Source organism: Ammospiza caudacuta, chromosome Z (assembly GCF_027887145.1).
Source record: "Ammospiza caudacuta isolate bAmmCau1 chromosome Z, bAmmCau1.pri, whole genome shotgun sequence".
Classification (NCBI taxonomy): domain Eukaryota; kingdom Metazoa; phylum Chordata; class Aves; order Passeriformes; family Passerellidae; genus Ammospiza; species Ammospiza caudacuta.
Genome location: NC_080632.1, coordinates 87,035,574 through 87,055,308, shown reverse-complemented (window position 1 = coordinate 87,055,308; position 19,735 = coordinate 87,035,574). Strand labels below are relative to the sequence as shown.

The window sequence follows — 19,735 nt, the reverse complement described above, 5'->3', positions numbered from 1 at the left end:
TGGGCGGGCGTTGGGGGTGGGCGGGCACGGCGCGTGCGCGCTGAGGGCCGCGCTCAGGGCGGGCGGAAAGGGCGGAGCGGGAGCAGCGCTGAGGGAAAGCCGGGCGGAATGCTGGGTACTGTAAAGGAGGTTGTGGGCGAGGTGCGGCTCGGTCTCTTTTTCCAGGACAAGGAAATAGGATAGGACAAGGGGATATGGTCTCAAGCTGTGGCGTGGGAGGCTCAGGTTGGACTTCAGGAGGAATTTCTTCATGGAAAGGGCGTTCTGGCCATTGGAAGGGACTGCACGGGGAGGTCTGGAGTCCTCATCTGGAGGTGTTCAAGGAAAGCCTGGACGTGGCACTCGATGCTGTGGTCTGGGTTACAAAAAGGGATCAGTTAGGGGTTCCGCACGATGTCGGAGGTGTTTTCCAGCCTTTGACTATAATTCTGTGAGTCTGGGAGGGCTGGGAGGAAGGGCGTGAGGCGGGAGCTCTGGGGGGAGCGGGAGTGTGGAAGGTATCGTTTTTAGGAGCTCTGTGAACAAAGACACAGAGTTCACCTTAGAAACAAGACATTGTTTATTCAGCGCAGCGTGCGAGGAGGACGTTCCAACTAATCAGCTTGCCAGGGGGTAAAAAGTTACATCTGTTATACATTAAAATTCACACGAACACGCCCGCTTACTGCATATTCTCCGCCCACCTAATGCACATTTATTTGGGTGATGTAATCTTAACGCACGGCTTGAAACAGGCTCTTTCCTTCACTAGGCAAACTCCTCTCGTACAAGTAATTTCACATAAGTTGCTTTAACCAAAGGCGAGAAAAAACCGGAAAGTCATAAAGGACAGCGGGAAGGGAAGGGTGGAAGGTGAAGGCTGCTGAGGGAAGCAGGGCAGGAAGGCCAGGAGGGGGGAAAGAGAGGCGGGATCACCGAGGAGAGCGGCAAAGAAGGGCGGAAGGCAGGATTGCTGAGTGGAGCCGGGATTGCTGAGGGGAACGGAAGGAAGGGCGGAATTGCTGAAGGGAACGGGAAGGGAAAGCGGGATCGCTAGGGGAGGCAGTAAGGGAGACCGGGTCGCTGAGGACAGCCGAACGCGAAGGGAGGCGGGATTGCTGAGAGGGACGGGAAGGAAGGGCGGAAGGCGGGATTGCTGAGGGAAATGGGAAGAAAGGCGGGATTGCTGAGGGGAACGGGAAGGAAAGGCGGGATTGCTGAGGGGATCGGTCAGGGAACCGGGCGGGAAGGGAAAGCGGGATCCCTGAGAGGGGCGGTAAGAGAAACCGGGTCGCTGAGGAGAGCCGGGCGCGAAGGGAGGCGGGATCGCTGAGGAGAGCGGGAACGAAAGGCGGAATTGCTGAGCGGAGCCGGGTGAGAAGGAGCCGGGATCGCTGAACGCTGCGGGAATGGAAGGCAGGGCGGCTCAGGGTGGGGGGAAAGAAGGGATTGCCGAGGGAGCCGGCCGGGACCTCTCTGAGGCAGCGCCCTCAGCCTCCCGCTCTGGTTCCGCCCCTGAGGACTTTACTCCCTCCAGAGAATTGTGATAGCGTCGACCAACAACCGCCTCACTATTTATTACTTGGTTGTATAAATTCAGTTTATTTCAGCATTTAACAGAAGACAAAGCCCTCAATAAAAAATCAGTTTTCTACATACATATGCTCATGCTGGTGTGTCTTCTATACTTTTTAGCCACAAATATAAAGGTTTATTTTACTGAGGACAGGCTGCTTATCTCTCCAAGGAACGAATCAGCAGAATGTCTTGCTTTTCCACAATTCCCTGATACATAAAAGCTCACAGTTCCCTCTGTTCTCTATCCCCAAAATTCTGAAAAGCTTATAAATAGATTAACATAAAAACGAGTTAAAGAAGGACTGTGTTAAAGCAGGGATACAATCCAGTCTGTGTCCAGCAGAACTAAGGAGAACAGAAATGTACAAAAGCAGTGCTACAGCATATTATTTAAATTGCTTAGTACAAGATTGTATCTTCTTAGTATTTTAGCAGAAAAACATGGTCAGGGTGGAAACGTGGCAGTAATTTCCCCAGGCAAACCATAGAAAAAGGAGGAGGAAAATGTTCAAAAGCCCAGCTTCATAAGGAATTTTTAATGTTAATAATTAAGAGATTAGAAACAAACCAAAGAGAGCGTTCTGAGCCCAAAAGCTCAAAACCTGGGGTTTTTCATCTTTGCTAGCTGCTCCAAACAACCACACAAATGCTTCTTCTAGACTTTAAGCGTGGGGTTGTCTTGCACTAACAACCTCTGCAGTAAACAGAATTACAACATGTGACATAAGAAAGGGGAAAAAAATCTGAAACTGCACAATCAGACATACAAAAAAACATACTACCAATTCCCATGCCTATGAAAAGTATTTAAACCTGGCATTCAGAAGTTTCTTTTATTATTTAAACCACATCAGGGGAGTGATCTGAGGTTTGTGCAGGCAACTGAAACCCCTCCTGAGGTCTCCATCATTTTGTTGATTAAAAGATAAAGTTTCTGCTGCATGTTTTTGGGGCAGAGGAAAGAAGGTCAGAAGAAAGTTTCTTTCTGGAGCCTACTACACCACCTAGTACTACCGGTAGCCACAGGTCCAAACTTAGCATAACATTTCAGAAAGCTGTGGTGTGATCACAAGTCAGTTTCATCGTCAGGAAGCAAGGATGTTCTCGGTTTATTAGGCAAACACCCATGAGTTAAGAGGCTGATATCCACTTTCTTCTTTCTTGCAAGTAAGCACACAGACACTCAGCATGCCGAAGAACTGGAAAAGAGGGAGTGCACAAGGGACTAAGTCCTGCTGTGTTTGTTTCAGTTGTCAGACTAAACACCTACACAGCGAATGACTTCATTATATGGAAAAAACTCATTTAAAAATACATCTGCATGAAGTGTTATTTTTGCATACCAATTCCCAGTAATAGTTCCAGCCTGGAGTGTGTCCTCTCTGGTTTGTTCCATTAATCAGTACATTCACATTAATTAATATTTATCTTGCCATGGGGAAAATTTCAGTGAAAGGCTAGGATTGTTTGGGGATGAGTTCTCCAAACTATTTAAGCACACCTTTGGACAAGGAGTGACAGGAATGGCTTTCCACTAGGAAAGGCAGGGTTAGGTGGCACATTGGGAATTAGGAATTGCTGGCTGGGAGGGTGGGCAGGCCCTGGCCCAGGGTGCCCAGAGCAGCTGTGGCTGCCCCTGGATCCCTGGCAGTGCCCCAGGCCAGGCTGGATGGGGCTGGGAGCAGCCTGGGACAGTGGGAGGTGTCCCTGCCCATGGCAGGGGTGGCACTGGATGGGCTTTAAGGTCTCTTAGCACCCAAACAATCCCGGGATTCCGTGACTATGATAAAATGGATTCCACAGTGAATTTCCATCCCAAATCCTCTACTACTTTTTGAATCCCTCCCATCATTGTGAGGCAGATGAAATGGAGACAGTGGGAAAAACACAACTGAGGAACAGAGGACTGAGTCTGCTCCAGAGGCAGAAGAAAGCTGTAGGCTGTTAGGACAGTGAAGATGAAGAAGACCTGAGATCCAAGGGCAAACAGTACTATTTTCCATGAGGGAAGAGACAGGAGTGTTTACCTTTACAATGGCAAACCCCAGGATTACAAGCATGGCATAGCTGATAACACTCTGCAGCCCAGACTCCAGTTCCTGAGCACAGCCCTGCCATGAAAGAGAGAGGTAAAAACATGTTAAAAGGTGTTCATCCAGCAGGAAGTTTTTATTATTCCCCCCAGCTCTCCCAAGGCAGCAGGGCCTGGTAAGGCCTGTCTAATCCACACTGCAGGTCTGAGGAAGTCCATTCTTGTCTTCCAGACCTGGTGGCTTATTTCCTCCTGCATGAGGAGAGGCACTGACAAACTGCAATTTACTGACATGGCTGCGTCTGAATTTCCTCTGGCTCTGGTCATTTAAACAAGTGCCCAAAACTCAGAGACAGAATGGCCATCAATATGATCTATGAAAGTCAGCTTAGGGCTTTGTGCCCTAGACTGGAGAACGCAGTATGGCATTTGGAATCATAGAGTGTTTGGGCTGGAAGGGACTTTACAAGATCATTCAGGCTCCCCCTGCCATGGCAGGGACACCTCCCACTGTCCCAGGCTGCTCCCAGCCCCATCCAGCCTGGCCTGGGGCACTGCCAGGGATCCAGGGGCAGCCACAGCTGCTCTGGGCACCCTGGGCCAGGGCCTGCCTATCCTCATATCTGATCTACACTGATCTTCTTCTAGCTTAAAACCATTACCCCTTGTCCTGTTGCAACAGGCCCTGCTAAAATGATTGACCTCATCTTCCTTACGGGCAACCTTGAGGCCCTGGGAGGGGCTCTGAGGTGTCCCTGGAGCCTCTCTTGTGCAGCTGAACAGCCCCAGCTGTTCCAGGCTGGCTCCAGAGAAGAGGAGCTCCAGCCCTCAGAGCGTTATCATCCTCCAGATTCAGTGTAGTCAATCCCAGATGAGTTGTTTCCCTGCCCCAGATCTATTTAAACAACTACGGCTATATCCCTAAACTGTGCCTGGCGTGCTTCTCTCCACAGTTCCACCTGGCTGAATATAGAGATACTGAGTGTGCTTTTAAATGCTTTTACTTATTTTACCTTGTATTTTTAATTGTATTCAAGATATGGTCAGTAGAATAATAGAAAAACCCTAGCAGACTAACCTCCTTGTGCATAAAAGAAAAAAGGGGGAATTTGTTGGAGAATTTTGCTCAGACATGGCTTATAGAGTTTTGTTCAGACATGCCATAATCACATACAGCTGATTGAAAAGTAAAAGGCAGCTGTAAGCAGCAAATTTTCAAGCCTGTTCTTGTAAACAACAAAATTCTCAGAGACGTTATTGTAAACAGCAGAATTCTCAGGCTTGCTTTTTAATAACAAGTAAATACCTTGTCCTTGGATAGTTATGGGAAAGCAGAGTGACAAACATGGAGGCCTTGAGAACCGTTCATACCAGGATGAGAAAAACAAGTCTTGGTCTCAATAACAAACCACAGGTATTGAAAACAAAAGGAGGGGTTGATGTTTAATCTGTGACCAATGATGAGCTCGGGTTTTGCAATATGCATGAGCTTAATTAACATGGTTATAAAATGTGCATGTTGGATCAATAAATCGGAGTTCGATGCTGATCAAAGGATGGGTGGTCTCCCTTCACTTGCACAGCTGAAAATGAACACGGCCCAGGTGTGACCCCGAGCCCCTCATCCTCACCCGTGTGTTGAGCTCCTGCGGCTGATCCAGGTGCCCGGTGCAGTTCTTGGCCTCTTGCTGGCAGCAGCTCTGAGGAACACTGTTGTTCCCAGTGGAATTAAACCACTGGCTGGTGGTCCAGTCGCTGTAGTTCTTAACCCCGCAGCAGTGAAGCTACCAAACACAGGACAGTGACACAGCAGTTACTGTTACATAGCATTATACATATGTATTACTAGTTACATTATATATATATAATATATGTTCATATATATGAATGCTCGTGGTGAGTTAAACTTCTCTTAGGCATAGCCAGAGCTGCCAGTAGCTTGCAGCAGATTTACAAGCAGCAGTGCTTCAGGAAAACAATCACAGATGTAATAAATCAATCTCCATACATTATCATGTCCCTCTTAGTTTATTCTTTGTGAAAGCTCCAACAGGAAGGTGACAAGTTGAAGGGCAGAATCTTCCATCATCTCACTATTTTATGGTGTGGTGCTCTCAGCAACAGCTATTCCTATGCACTTATTTGCTGTGATGCAAATGTCATTCACATCAGCCACATCCCTGCCTGCATGAATGTCACACCCACAGCCTGGACACACCAGCTCTGCAAAGTGAGGAGCACCCTCAGCTGCCTTGGAGAATTGGATGCTAAACACAGAGCCAAGCTCCAGGATACCGCCCCACTCATCCTCTCCCCACCTTTCCCAGCTTAAATTCCTTGTTTAGGACCCAAACATTGTTTTCCAAACAATGCTTAAATATTTTCTTACCTGTTCTTGCAAGTAATCCACAACCCTAGACTCTGGGTTTTGGCCATCATACTTCTCAAAGACGGAGCGCATTGTACCTTGCACATCAGTTTTTACCTGTTTAGACAGAGAAAAACAATGCACATGATTTTAATGTGAGAGCTGAACATTTTATCTGGTGGAAACTGCAAAAGATCTGTATCTCAAATAAGTCAAGGGGGAAAATAAGAAATAAGAAAAATCAAGCAATGTTTTAGACAAAATTCAGGTGGCCCTTAGCCAGAATCATGTTCCTGGGTAGAATCTTGCTGCCCTTGATGGAAAAGCCTTCCTTTGAGAGCATCAACAACTGTTTAATCCAACTCAGAGACTGTTGTGATATCTGCCAGGTACTTTATATATTCACTATGTTCCCAGAAAAGACATCCCCATTCCCATTTGCTCTGCAGGTTGCAGGACAGGGGATGAAGTAAAAAAAAAACAAACAACCCAGATAAATTGGAATGATCAAACAATGTGAGATCTGTTCTTTACTTTTATGTTGGGACAGAGAAGCTAAAAATTCTTAATTTACCTTTTCTCTGTAAACAAATCCAAAGACAAAAGCGGACACTTCTGCAATGAAGATAACCAGGATAATGGCCAAGAACTGAAAATAAAAAAGAGACCGTAAGAGAAAATCCCCCAGCACTTGAATTCAACTGCTCAATACACTTCACATTACTTTACAGCAGTAAGTTATTGTTATCTCTTATTGCCTCTCCAATCAAAATAGTTACCAGAATATAATTTAGAATAGAAGAAGCTGTGGCTGCCTCACCCCTGGAATTGTTCAAGGCCAGGTTGGACAGGGTTTGGAGCAACCTGGTTGCATTGATTGGTCTAGTGGAAGCTGTCCCTGCCTATGGAAAAGGGGTTGGAACTGGATGAGCTTTAAGGTCCTGTCCAACCCAAATGTTTTGGGGATTGCTGTGCGTGGCTGGGACGATGGCTGTGGCTCCACAGGCTCTGTGCCTGATGCTGAGCACTGCCACGGTGTGACCTGTGTGAAGAGCCTGTGGAACACTTGACAAGGTGGATGTCAAAGGGGAGACCGAGTCAGGTACATTGTGCACTCCCTGTTGGGCTCACATTGCATTCAGGGCATGAAGCTACTCTAAGTGAACCTTTCTGGATTTTTAAAAGTAATTCTGTGAGCAGTCAAGGCACGAGGATTAAAGCCTGCAGAAAGACTGATACACATCTGGTTTGCTTGCTTGCTTAGAAACTCATATTTCCTCCTGCTCCTTCACCGCCTCACTCCTCAAAACTTGCTGCTCCCGCACTCATCTTCCCTGAGCCAGCTGGGGCGGACCAGAGCATCCCAGCTCAAAGCGACTCGCACGAACCAGCAGTACTTCAGCAGCGCGTATCACCAGGACCTTTCCCTCTGTCCGCCTCTCTCCCGTGCCGGCGGGAGGCAGGCGACACCCGCGGTGACACTCACCAGCCCCAGGCCGACCCGGGACTCGCGGAAGGTGGCGCAGCAGCCGATCAGCCCGATGGTGAACATCACCACGGCCACGCAAACGATGATCACGGCCGGCAGCAGGGCGTACTTGTCCTGCAGAAAGTTGTCGTAGCTCTTGTAGGTGTTGATGATGTACGCCCCGACATAGCTGAGGCCTGCTGCTGCCGCCTGAAATGCAGTAAGGAAAAGTGATCAGCAGCTGCTTATTAAGCCTCTGACCTGGAAACTAATAATGGATTGTTTTCTAATAGAGATTTTAGAAATAATGGCTACAGCGTGCAAAGAACTAGATGGAAAAAACCGCTGAATCTGAAACTATTACCTAATTGAGGCATTCAAACTTGAACACAGAGAAGACAAAATTCACTGTATTACTCCGCTCCCTTGATAATAAGGCACCACAGGAGCTGAGGTGAAAGGTTGATGTCTGTAGACTTGCATCAATGTCTTTGCAGAATGCCAAGCTCACACTACATCCCACCCAAGGCTGCATTAACGAGAATCAGATCACCACATGGTTGGTTTTTTTTGGTTTTTGTTGTGGTTTTTAAATTTTTTAAATTTACTTTTGAGAAAAACTCATTCTTTGCATTCTCATTAACCACTAAGGCAGGCCCAAATGTACCTAGTCTCAGCAAAACAGTCCCTCCTTTTCCTGCAGGAAACAGATTTCTGCAGCCTTTAAAATAATCTCTCTCCCAGAAGGGTGTTTTGCTGATTGAGGCCAAGGTAGAGTGCACCAGTGGCAGCTGCCCTGGAGATCAAAGACTTGTACCCACTGGACTGGGTATAGCCCTGGAAACAACACCAAAAGGCTCAGCCATGCCCTTACTGATGGCACAAAAAAATTCTCTCAAGAGTCAGGATGGCTCATCCACCCTCTGTAATCCTGCAGCACAAAGAAAATGCAGCACCCCCGATATTCACATTCTGGAAACTTGAGGGAAACCAGACAGATTGTTTTCAACAGGTCACAGCAGGATTTCATCATGCAGCCTTGGAGCAGTTCATTACCTTCCCAGCACTGTACGTTTAATTAATCAAACACTCCTCATGCTGGAGCTGGGACTGACTAATTCCTTGACCTTGTTTGGCTCTTTCCCCTCCAGCCAGGTCTGCTGCCTGCCCTTCAATTACCTCCAAGTGCAGGAGCATCCTTTGTTTCAGACAGCTCCCATCCCACAATCCTGCATTCCTGGATGCTGTCTGTACCCCAGAATTACTGGGTCAGATGCACCAAGTGATGAAGCCAGACATTTAGTACAGGACCTGCAAGATCCTGCTGCCCTGGGGTTCAGACACAGCAGGTCCTCTGCAAAGCGGGATATCAGGAAAAGGAATAGGATTGCCAATTCCTAATTCTCAGGTTGTTTGTTTTTCTTCTGTACATGCACTGGGTTTTCAAATATGGTAATGATGAAAGTGGTTGCTAAAGCTTCCTTTCATTTTTCCTCTCTTTGAAGGAAATCTCTTTCCTATTTCCCTGTCTACAGGTGTAGGGTGACCATGACTTTTTCCTGTCACCCCTTTTTAGGGATGCAGGGAAAGGATGAGACCACTTTATCTCAAAGGGCACCACTGCCTTCCCACTTCACCACAGGAGTGAGGAGTTGAGGAGAAGCAGCCTCACCTTCTCCCTCAACACTCTGTTCCTGAACTGAAAGTGGGACAGGAAATGTGCTTGGAATGGCAGCAGCAGTAAAGTGTCACAGCAATGGGCCCCCAGCTGGGTAATAATCAACATAGAGACTCCATGTATTCACAGAAGGCTGATAATTTAATTTATTAAGAAACCCATTGCTTTTTTATACCCTAGTTTTCTACAGGTGGAATTGATTGCTTCTCCAATCCAAACACCATCACCATTGGCTAATTAAAAAAAACACCCTTTGGTAAACAAATCCCCATAACACATTCCACATGTGCACAACAACAGGTGCAGCAAGCGAGGATAAGAATTGTTTCTCATTCTTTTCTCTGATCTTCTCACAGCCTTTCCCAGGCATGGTTCTGGGAAAGTGGTTTGTTTCTCTCTGTGGCCAGAGAGCCGCTGCCACAGTAAAGGTGGAGGTGGGGACTCGTCACCTCCATCCCTCTTTGCCTTCGATTGCACAAAAAGAATGAAGGGGCATGACTCAAAAAGTGTGCCCTGTATTTCTGGCCTGGACGGAAGGCTGGACACACGTGTCTGTCCACCTGTTCTCTGCTCTGAAACAGCATCATCTGGGCAAGGACAGTCACAGAGGGGCAAGCGAAGTTGTGCCAGGGTCTCACAACCACCACCACAACCACAGTGTGGTGATTCCTCCCCAGTGTCCCACCTCACTCCACCCTCTGGCAGTGGGAAGACATTCCCCCTTGTCCTGTCACTCCAGTGTCTTTTCCAAGGTCCCCCTCTACCATGGTGAAGAAACATTCTTCATTTTTCATCCATACTTCATTTTCCATCCATTTCCAGTGTGCTCAACAGGCAATACAAAGGAAGCAGCACAGGACACTGTTCTTTGTTCTTGCTAAAGAACAAAGCTCCCAGGCTGTGGGGAGCTAAGAAAGACCTTGCTGCAAGTAAAAGGCTGCCAAGAATTAAGAAAAAAAAATTATAAAGCCAATTCACAAAGGCCTCTAAAGCCAGGACCAGCAAAGCTCCATGACTGCAAGACAAAAACAGAAGGTCTAGTGTTAAGTTCAAGGACCTTGAATATAAAGCACTTTCACAGTGGGTTTTATTGCAATACTCAGGATTGACTTGCTTCTGGTCAGAGACCAGGCACAACCAGCAAGAAGTTTACTAAAATTTCCAAACTTCTGCTTCCAAGCAGAAAAAGGAAGAGTAATGAGGCAAAACCAGAAGTCTTTGGGAAAAGACTTAAAGGAAGATGACCACAGATACTGCCGCAACTTCACCCATGGTTTTTAATTCATTTGGAAGAATCCTGAAGCCTTGAAGAGCAGGGTCACTCAGGAATAGAAGGCATCAAAGATAATGACCTCTTCCCTGATTTTTGCAGGTGAGTCCCTGAGAGAATTTTTGAGAGCAAAGATGAAAAATACTTCAGAGCTTAAATCAGAACTCTTCCCTTAAGCCTTTCCAGAATTTAAGTCAAATTCAAAATCTGGTGGAGGGATTTGTTTCACCTCAACATCACAAAACCTGTAGCCCATTTCTAGATCTAAGATGAAGATGTACTAAGATGTACCTCTCTAGAAGGACAAGTCCTTTGCATTGCGAAAGATGGATCTCAAAATATGTCTGACTAGGTTTCTGTTGGGTCTCAAGAAATAAACAAACACGCAGGCCAGTTTGAGCAATTAGTTTTGAGGAGGAATAGACCAAATACGTCCTTTTCCACGATCAGTCAGCCACGTCCTCAAACCCATCTAAAATGGCACAAAGGATGCTAGGATTATGCCAAGAAATACACATTTTGTCACAATTTTTGTTGGTCTCCAGCTTGCCAGCGTGCTTGCAGCCAGGCCTGGTGCCCAGCAGGCTCACACAATGTGGGCACAAGCCCTGGCACGGGCAGCCCGGGGTGACTCGGGCTGGATCCGGGATAGGCACCTCCCCTGGGCCCCCCACAGCCAGCGCAGCACCCACCCCTGACCAGCCTCAGGAAACTGCTCCTGCTTCTTTACCGTGCTGGTGACTTCCTCAGGACAAGATGACGAGATGAGGCAAAAGGAAATTTTGCAAGAAAACCCCTTTCCACAGCTGGGCAGCTCTGCTGCCTCGCCCCCGCGGCTCGCACCCTCCAAGGACCTAGGGCCACAATCACTCAATTTTTCATATCCCACACCCTTGACAGAAAGCAGAAAAACTATTTGAGCGTGAAAAAGTGAGCTCCTTGGGGCTGAGTGAGAGAAAGCCGAGCTGTGGCAGTCAGCAGACTTTCCCAGGCTGAGGTTTGGGCTCACCAAGCCCTTCCAGGCTCAGCTGAGCCAGGGAAGCAGGCGCACAGAGGGCAAACACAACACGGGGGGACTCTCAGTCACATAACACACACAGAGCACTGTGAATATTCACTGCCGCCCATGAAACAGAACCCTGCACTGTCTCACTGGTGCTGAACAGGACAGCTGCTGGAAAATACCAATTTTATGTATTTTTAAAAATGCAACAAGCCTGTTTGTGTTCCACTCTTTAATATGCTGATGAACAAAAGTCCCTACCCTGTTCAGTAGGCTTTTAGCCATGCAAATACTTCATGCCACTTAATCACAGACATAGAAGGGGCTGCTTAAAGCTTCCTCTATACCACTGCTCTAAAATACATGCAAATGTTTCATATATATATATATATATTTTTTTTTTTTTTTTTCCTGTCAGTGAGGCAGAACAGGTGCTTTTCCACCTTTACTTCTCTGTTTTCATGAGCCAACCTTACGTGATGGCTGAGAACAGAGGTTAGTGTTTGTTCACAGTTATCAGCACAGGCTTCTTTGTCCCCTGCCAAACCCAGATAAGGTACAGCAAAGGAGCCAAACTACCAACTGTGATGTTAAAAGGCAGTGTCTGCTGCTTGGAGGATTTGGGGTACTTTTTAAAAGGTTTCTCCCAGCATCCTCCCATTTCAGAGTGTTGATTCTATGACTTGATCTGTTACTGCAAACTGGTACAAGACTTTATTTTGAAAAGGCTGGAAAATTAAAAATACAGAGTAACAAAGCTGTAGTGTTCAAAGGAGAAGTTTAAGAACAGGGTGAATTCTGAATTCACCCCGTGTGTCCGGCAAGATGCAGCCTCTGTACAGTAAAAAATTGAGGCTATGAGACTTACAGACATTTCTCCTTTGTCCAATGGGACTTTCCCAGGGCCAGCACTAATATCCACCACAGCACAAAACTCAGGCTGGCTGGATTTTTCCTGTATCATTAACTTTCTATGGGCAAAGACAGATAAGAGAAACAATACAATTTTTCATGACACAGTAAGAGAGGCAGTCTTCCAAAGCAAACTACTGCAAATACAAACTGGAAGAACTATGAATATCCCCACAAACCCTTTCTGAACCGCTGCCACCAAATTCATCATTAGAAAGTCAGCTCACAGAGCTGCCTGAGTTAATTTTAAGGCTCAAATCCCACTTTTTTTTACCAGTATTTTTGCATAATCAGATGAAAATTATTACTTCAATTATTACTTTGCCAATTACAGTTATTACTCCTGTGCTGCCCCCATGTCTCTCATATCTAGAATCAGCCCCCAGCAACACTGGCCTTAGTTACAGCTGCCCATCTTCTCCCTAATACAGAAGACACTCCATATCTTTGTTTTTTGGCTTTTTTTCTGTGTACAAGAAGTGGTTTTGATTTACCTTGACAGGTAAATCTTCTGCTCAAAAGACTTTGCACATTTCCTCCATAAATAATGTATTTTATTACCCAACAGCCAGCTTGCATGGCAAAGAGAATTACTACCTGGCTCCCTTGCTGATTTATTGTACTACAAGATTTATTCTTCCCATTCACTGCCACAGTTTCAAGTCCTCCCTGGCTGCTGCACTACTCCATTTTCAGGGAGCAAGAGGTTTTCTTAGGATTTTAGAGGAAAAGAAAGACACTGAGCACTTTTGAGAAAGCTTTTTTTGCTTTATCCTCATTTTAACCAGTTTAAAACCCCCCTTGGGCCACATGCACCAGGCACTTCCCAGAACTGAGGGTCCCTTGGCCCGAGGCAAAGCTGGTTTCTCCCAGCAATGAGAGTAACCCCAGCTCAGCACCTCCCATCCCATGTGCACAACTTTCTCTCCCTTTTCCATCCTGGATTTAGAACTCTGCCAGCTGGAAGGGACCTCCTGGCTCCAGGTACCGTTTCCTACCCTGCTTACGGTATTAATTTCTCTAAACGATAAATCAGGTACTGCCACATTTGTGTCCTCTGGCTTCACCCAGGACAGTGTGTGACCGTGCTTGGTCACCCTTGCAGTGAAAAAGGTTTCTGATGTTCAGAGGGACCATCCTGTGCTTCAGCTTGTGCTCTCTGGCCTTGTCACTGGGCACTGACAGCATCATCTGGGCAAGCGCAGACACAGAGGAGCAAGCAAAGCTGCTGTGCCAGGATACCTGTGCCAGGGCCTGCCCACCCTCCCAGCCAGCAATTCCTAATTCCCAATGTGCCAAAATCTGTGCCTGCCCTCTGGCAGTGGGAGCCATTGCCTGGGTGCTGTCCCTGCCTGCCTTGTCCCCAGGGGCTGTGCAGCTCTCCTGGAGCCCCTGGAGGCCCTGGCAGGGGCTCTGAGGTGTCCCTGGAGCTTCTCTGGTGCAGCTGAACAGCCCCAGCTGTGCCAGGCTGGCTCCAGAGCAGAGGGGCTCCAGCCCTGGCAGCAGCTCCGTGGCCTCCTCTGCACTGGCTGCAGCAGCTCCAGCTCCTTGTGCTGCTGGAGCCAGGGCTGGAGGCAGGATGGGGTCTTCTGTTGGTACACAAAGCTGCTATGTTCCCTCAGATCTTCACATTGTGAAAACACTGATTTACAAAATAATAAAAAATACTGAATTCAGCAAGCTGGAGCTGGCTTTGGGCTGGAGCAAAAAGCACCAAAGCTGTGAGCTCCTACCAGGCTGCCCTCAATTCCAGCAGCACCAACAGCCCCAGGAGAGAATTCCTGCCAATCCCATGGCAGTCATTACCCTCAAACTAAAACCTTCAAATCAGTTTCCTCAGGTGAGCTACAAAGGTGGGACAGAACCCAGACAACTGTTCTGAGCCAAGCTATACCAAGTCACAGCAAACTCATCAAGGTCTGTTACGCCCAAATATTCAGCTGGGATGTACAGCTGAGGGGCATGTTTCAGCCTGCCTTCCAAACACACCTCAGGCTGCTTGCTGAGTATGGTGGGAATTGCTTGCTTTTTCCTTTTCTTCCTCAAATGAAAACAATGAGCAGCTGCAAAAAGGCTCTGAAAACCTATGTCTCTCTTTCAGGAGAAAAAAATCGCCAAACCTAAACCAACATTTTCTTGCAGTTTACATGCTGCAAAACCACACACTCAGAGGGGATTCTGAGTGTAGTGGGCTTGTTTTCAGGCTATATTAAGTAAATATCTGCCTTGAGAGTTGTTTTAGCATGCTGCCTTTTGTTCTCCAAGCCTAATTCCAAGGTTATTTTTCATTCCCTAAAAGCCAGCATGTACCTATAAAGCACAAATGGTGGGATGTCCTCACGGAGACACTGTACAGAAGTGCAAAGCAAGGAATCCTGTCCCAGTTCCTAATGCTTAATCCCCTGCCTTGGGGCTATGGTGCTGCTGTTAATCACAATCACTGAGGCAACAGGACCAGGAAGAGGAGAACCCCATCTTCACTCATATTCTCCCCAAATACACAGACTGCAGGGCATGAGCTTGCAGGGAGTGTAGCTTCAGCTGGGCATGGATTGGTTTATCAGCCAGTGCCAGGCTGTTTTGGATCCGAGCAGCCCGTCTGGACACAAAACACCCTGTAGTTCAATATTTGCCTTCCGAACCACCCCAATTTCTCAATCAGCTACTCCAGGCTCAGACACTGGACGCTGCAACTAAACCAAGGTGCACCTAAATCACAGCAGAGCTAATCCTAAATCTTGCTACAGAGGTACCAAATGGGACCTCTTGAGCCCTTGTAATTACCACATGGACTTCCACAACATGGAACCACAGAATCCCAGGAGGGTTTGGGTTGGAAGGACCTGCAAAACTCACCCAGCTCCACCCCGTGCCATGGGCAGGGACTCCTTCCACTGTCCCGGGGTGCTCCAAGCCCTGTCCAACCTGGTCTGGAACACTTCTGCTCTCTGGGCAATCTATGCCAGTGCCTCACCACCCTCACAGGAACAATTCCTTCCCAGCATCTACCTTGAATTTCCCCTCTTTTCAGTGTGAAGCCATTCTCCCATCAGTACAGCTCCTGATGAAGAATCCCTCTATGGTTTCTTTGCAGCCCCTGTCAGACACTGGAAGGCTGATTTCCACATGGCCTTCACACAACTTCCTCATCTCCAGGCTGACACCCCCACCTTCTCAGCCTGTCAAACTGTGGTTTTGGTAACCTTTGAAGAGACCAAAGTGCTTTTAGAGATGGATACACAGCCTGGCCACCCAGAGTCCCTTCATAGCCACAGGGACCCTCTGGCTGAGGTTGTTGCCTGGAATCTGCATCACTGTCCCAACACCTCCCCTGTGCTGACCACACAGCACCTTCATTTTAATTTAGTCTGTGAGGCCCTATACAATCAGCAAAGCCCATTTTCCTCAAAGCCAGTTCAGTGCGGCTTCCTGATTTTGGGGAGAACAATTTTAAACAAGGATCAACTTTACCCTTTCAAGGCATGCTCAAAAGGATCACGCCAAAGTGCCCAGGCATCCGCCCCATCCCGTGACCACTGCATCATGTCATCATGTGGCTGCTCTGCTCTCACCATTCAGAAATGAGCTAGAAATCATAGAATGGCTGGGGTTGGAAGGGACCTTAAAAATCACCATGGTTCCAACTCCCAAGGAACCCTCCCAACCACCTTCCCCTTCCCTTCCTCAATGTAACCTTTGCTGTTCAATACATTGTTAATTAAAAGTATCCAGTGCATTGTTAATTAGAAGTATCCAGATTCCTCTCTGACTGAGGCTCCAGAGCAAGCATTCCCAAAGTACTCATTACGGGCATGAGTGATTTTAAACCATTCACACATGCAGGAATTTTTCTTGTGGGTAACTTTATACCTCCAAATCACTTAAAATTATTTAGAGTGAACCACAGCAATATAGTGATTCCTTGAGCAACCTGTTCTTAGTGGAAGGTGCTCCTGCCCATGGCAGGGGGCTGCACTTCTTGCCAGCAGATCAAATGCTGCTCTCTCCAATCCCCTGGTCCTACTGAAGCACCCTAGGCAGGAATTTGTCCTTATGCTTCTCCCTGCTGTTGGGCAAGTCAAGCAAGGAGGCTAGGGCAGTGCCCACCTCTGCTTAGAAGTGAATGGGAAATCTGGGGAAACAGGATTTTCACTGCAGGAGCACCTAAGGCAGTCCTCTGGAGATGAATCAGAATGTCTTGCGTTGGAGGGGGCCCACAAGGATGGTGGGAGTTCAGCTCCTCATCCTCAGGACCACCAGTGGATGCCAAACCCCCTCTGAAGGCAGAGACCTGCTCAGTGACAATGAGGCTGAAGGTGAGCAGGGGCAAGGTGCTGGATGCTTTGAGGTTAACAGCGACTGGAAGGTGCTTACTGCACATTATACAGAAATACTGGAGCATGAAGCTTCCATCTAGTTTTAACATTCCCATTTCTTCCCTTGGACCAGGAAGTGAGTCCCAGCATTCCACCTCTCTCCTTTGAAAGGAGCATCATCACATCTCACCCAGCCAAGTCCCCTCAAAAGACACTGCCAAGAACATCGTGGTCTGCTCTGACACTTCCTCTCCCTCTTTTGGGACCCATGAGATAAACCTGCATCCCCAGCCTTCACCTGGAGCAGGCCAGCACCCACTCACCGAAACTACCACTCACTTGCACCTAATTGGTAGGTGCTCAAGAGCAGAAGAGGAGATGGGAAGAACTCCCACAGCCTGAAGCACCACCTGTGGTAACCTTATAATTAAATAATCTTTAATCACTGAGTTTTTGGGAGGAGTTATGCACAGGTGCCTGACCTGCAGAATGACCTGCACGTATGATGCTGAGCCGAGTGCTTAGGAGAAAAGCTGTTTTTTCACCTCATTTAGGAAGCCTGATTTGTCATTGTGGAAGATCTGACTTCCTTCACTCTGCATGATAACGATCAGATAGCCAAAAGAGGATTTTTTGCCTTTTTAGGATATTCTTAAGTAATAACTTCTGTCAAAGAGCCACATTTGCACCATCTGCTGACTATGCAGGTGGTGAATTATTTTCCATAATCACTTCTGAGCTGGGAAAGATCTGCAGCATGCAATGTCTGGACATGAATTACTCCTTGGAGAAGGGCTGTGATGTTCTGGGCAAATCCTGTTTTCATAATCATCTGGAGCCTTGTACTTACAGAGCCCTGACTGTTAGAAATGTTCTGCAGGAGCATAAAAGAGTCAGTCCCTCCATCTCCACCCTCCTAAACCAGAATTCCAGGTTCTGCAGTTCTGCTGCTGGAATGTGATTACCACACATAATGGCGGCAGCAGCATCTAAGTGCCACAGGTGCCGGGCTGCACTGCTCTTACTGGGATGAAAAACAGCCCAAAGGGCTGCTCTGGGTCACCCCAAATTCAGAGGCCAGAGACGTGCGCAAGGATCATTGCTGACAGTCCATGGAAGAAGATCACCAATCACAACTAGAGAGTGCTCCTACAGCAGAAGGAAAAGCACCAGAGACATTTCTAGGAGGATATAAGGCTGTTTCATTTCCAGAAAGCCAAACAATGATGCTAAGCTGAGGTACACCTGTTCTGAGGCTCAGGGGCTTTCCACATACAAACAGAGGGATGCTGCTGCAATGTTCTCTGTGGCTACTTCAAAACAAAACAAAACCAAACAAAATAGCCACAAACCAAGCAGACACAGTGACATCATGTCACCCGGTGTGCAGCAGTGGCTCAGCTGCAGCTCTCTTTGTGTCAGTGGCTCAGGAGCTACATGGAGCACACGCAGCAATAAACTCTGCTGGGCCTCATAAAGGAGGCACAGGAAGGAGGGGACGAGCTCCTCACCACAGCCAGCAGCAAGTCATGTTTTTACAAAACGGCACCACACCCCACGAGGCCCCAGGGATTAATTCGAGCAGGATTCCTTCTTTTGCCTCATTTTTTCTCTCCTCGTGTAGCCTCTCTCTTTGGCAAACTTTGGTCCTTCTCTTCAGGAAGAGCCCCTGCTTCCCCCAGAGCAAGGGGCGCTGCCACGCTGAGCCCAGCCCGGCCGAGCGGCTCCAGGCCCCGGCTGTCACCGGCGGGTTGGGGCATCCCTGGGAACGCCCCGTCTGGAAAACACCCAGGTGCTACAGAGCAGCCGTGAGCCGCCAGCCCCCGGCCCGACACGCCTGGGCTGTGACACGGCCCTTCCTACAGCAGCACGCCGGTGCCACGGCGGTCCGCGGTGATGGTGGGGGTTTTCCAAACTTCCCCACGCAGGGGGAATGCCCCAGCCGGGTCACCAGAACACCCCCCAGCTCTTCTGAACAGCCACCAGCCCCGCTGTCACTGTCCCGAGGCACCGTGCCACGAGCCTCCGATGCCGACACCCCCAAACCAACGCGGGTTAGGCTATAAAGTACACAAACCACCCTCATTTTCTCACTCGCTTGTAAATAACTATCGCGGAAGGGATTTGGAAAGGCGTAACTGTGCCAAGGACACAGCTGGAACAAAGTTCTAAACAGTTTTCCTCCCCAAAAGCCTTCTCGCCCCAAATACGGAGCAGAGCCCTTGTACAATGCCCTCGCCTTGCGGCTTCATTTCCTTTCGACCACAAAACCTGGCTGTAGACTGCTTTAACTAAAAACACTACTAAAACACCCGGGAACATTAAAAACACGCCACGAGGAAAAAAACGAACAAAAAAAAAAGTAACAAGCTCTGACCTTGTTGTTTTTTTTTTTTTTTTTTTTTTTTTTTTTTTTCCCTTAAAAACTTAACCCGCTAAATCTCCTTGTTGTTTAAAACCACGTAATTAGGCGTTGCTACAGAAATGTACGAGCGCGCACGGCCAAGCTCCGTGCCCGGCTCACGGCGGGATGGCCCAGCCGCGTGTGCCCCTGTCAGACCCCGGCCCCCCCGGCCCGGGACAGCCCCGCGGTACCCAGAAGGCGAGGCTGAGCAGCAGCAGCACGGTCTTGGAGGTGATGACTCCGCAGTCCATGTTCGCGCAGCTCTGGGGCTGAGCCGCCGCCGCACCGGCCCCGGCTCCCCGCGGGCCGCCCCAGCCCCCAGCCCTGCCCTGCCCTGCCCTGCCCACACACGGGACGCGTTTCCCCGTGGCCGAGCCGGCAGATTTCCAAGCAGGGGGTGGGGAGTGCCGGGAACAAATGTCAAAGCAAATTACTGGTGACTTCAGCGTGGTTTGGGATTTTTTGGGGCTTTTTGTTTATCTGTATTTTGTGATTAGAAGGGGATATCACAGAGAAGCTCACCAGCCATCGTTTGGGGCTTCACCACCTACATCCTGCCTGGCTGCTCTCGCCACAGCTCACACAGTGAGTGAGATCAGCAGTGAGGTAAAAATTCCCCTCGCAGCAAATCAGATCCCTGAAGCAGAGCAGAGCATCAGGCTGCAGCTCCCTGCAGGCACAGCTTCGGGGCTGGGGCAGTGCTACCTGTGGCAGAGTGATGAGGTGT

At 48.3% G+C, this 19,735-nt stretch overlaps 1 protein-coding gene across 1 annotated transcript; it reads right to left on the bottom strand.

Moving 5' to 3' along the window:
- Nucleotides 1-1,553: 1,553 nt before the first annotated feature.
- On the bottom strand, nt 1,554-19,298 carry LOC131571288 (tetraspanin-36-like). The gene is made up of 7 exons (XM_058823943.1): nt 19,200-19,298; nt 7,444-7,635; nt 6,532-6,606; nt 5,979-6,074; nt 5,221-5,373; nt 3,585-3,668; nt 1,554-2,756 (listed from the first exon to the last, which is right to left on the bottom strand). Exons 1-7 carry the CDS (start codon nt 19,257-19,259, stop codon nt 2,670-2,672), a joined length of 747 nt encoding a protein of 248 aa, XP_058679926.1. The 5' UTR covers nt 19,260-19,298; the 3' UTR covers nt 1,554-2,669.
- Nucleotides 19,299-19,735: the final 437 nt, after the last annotated feature.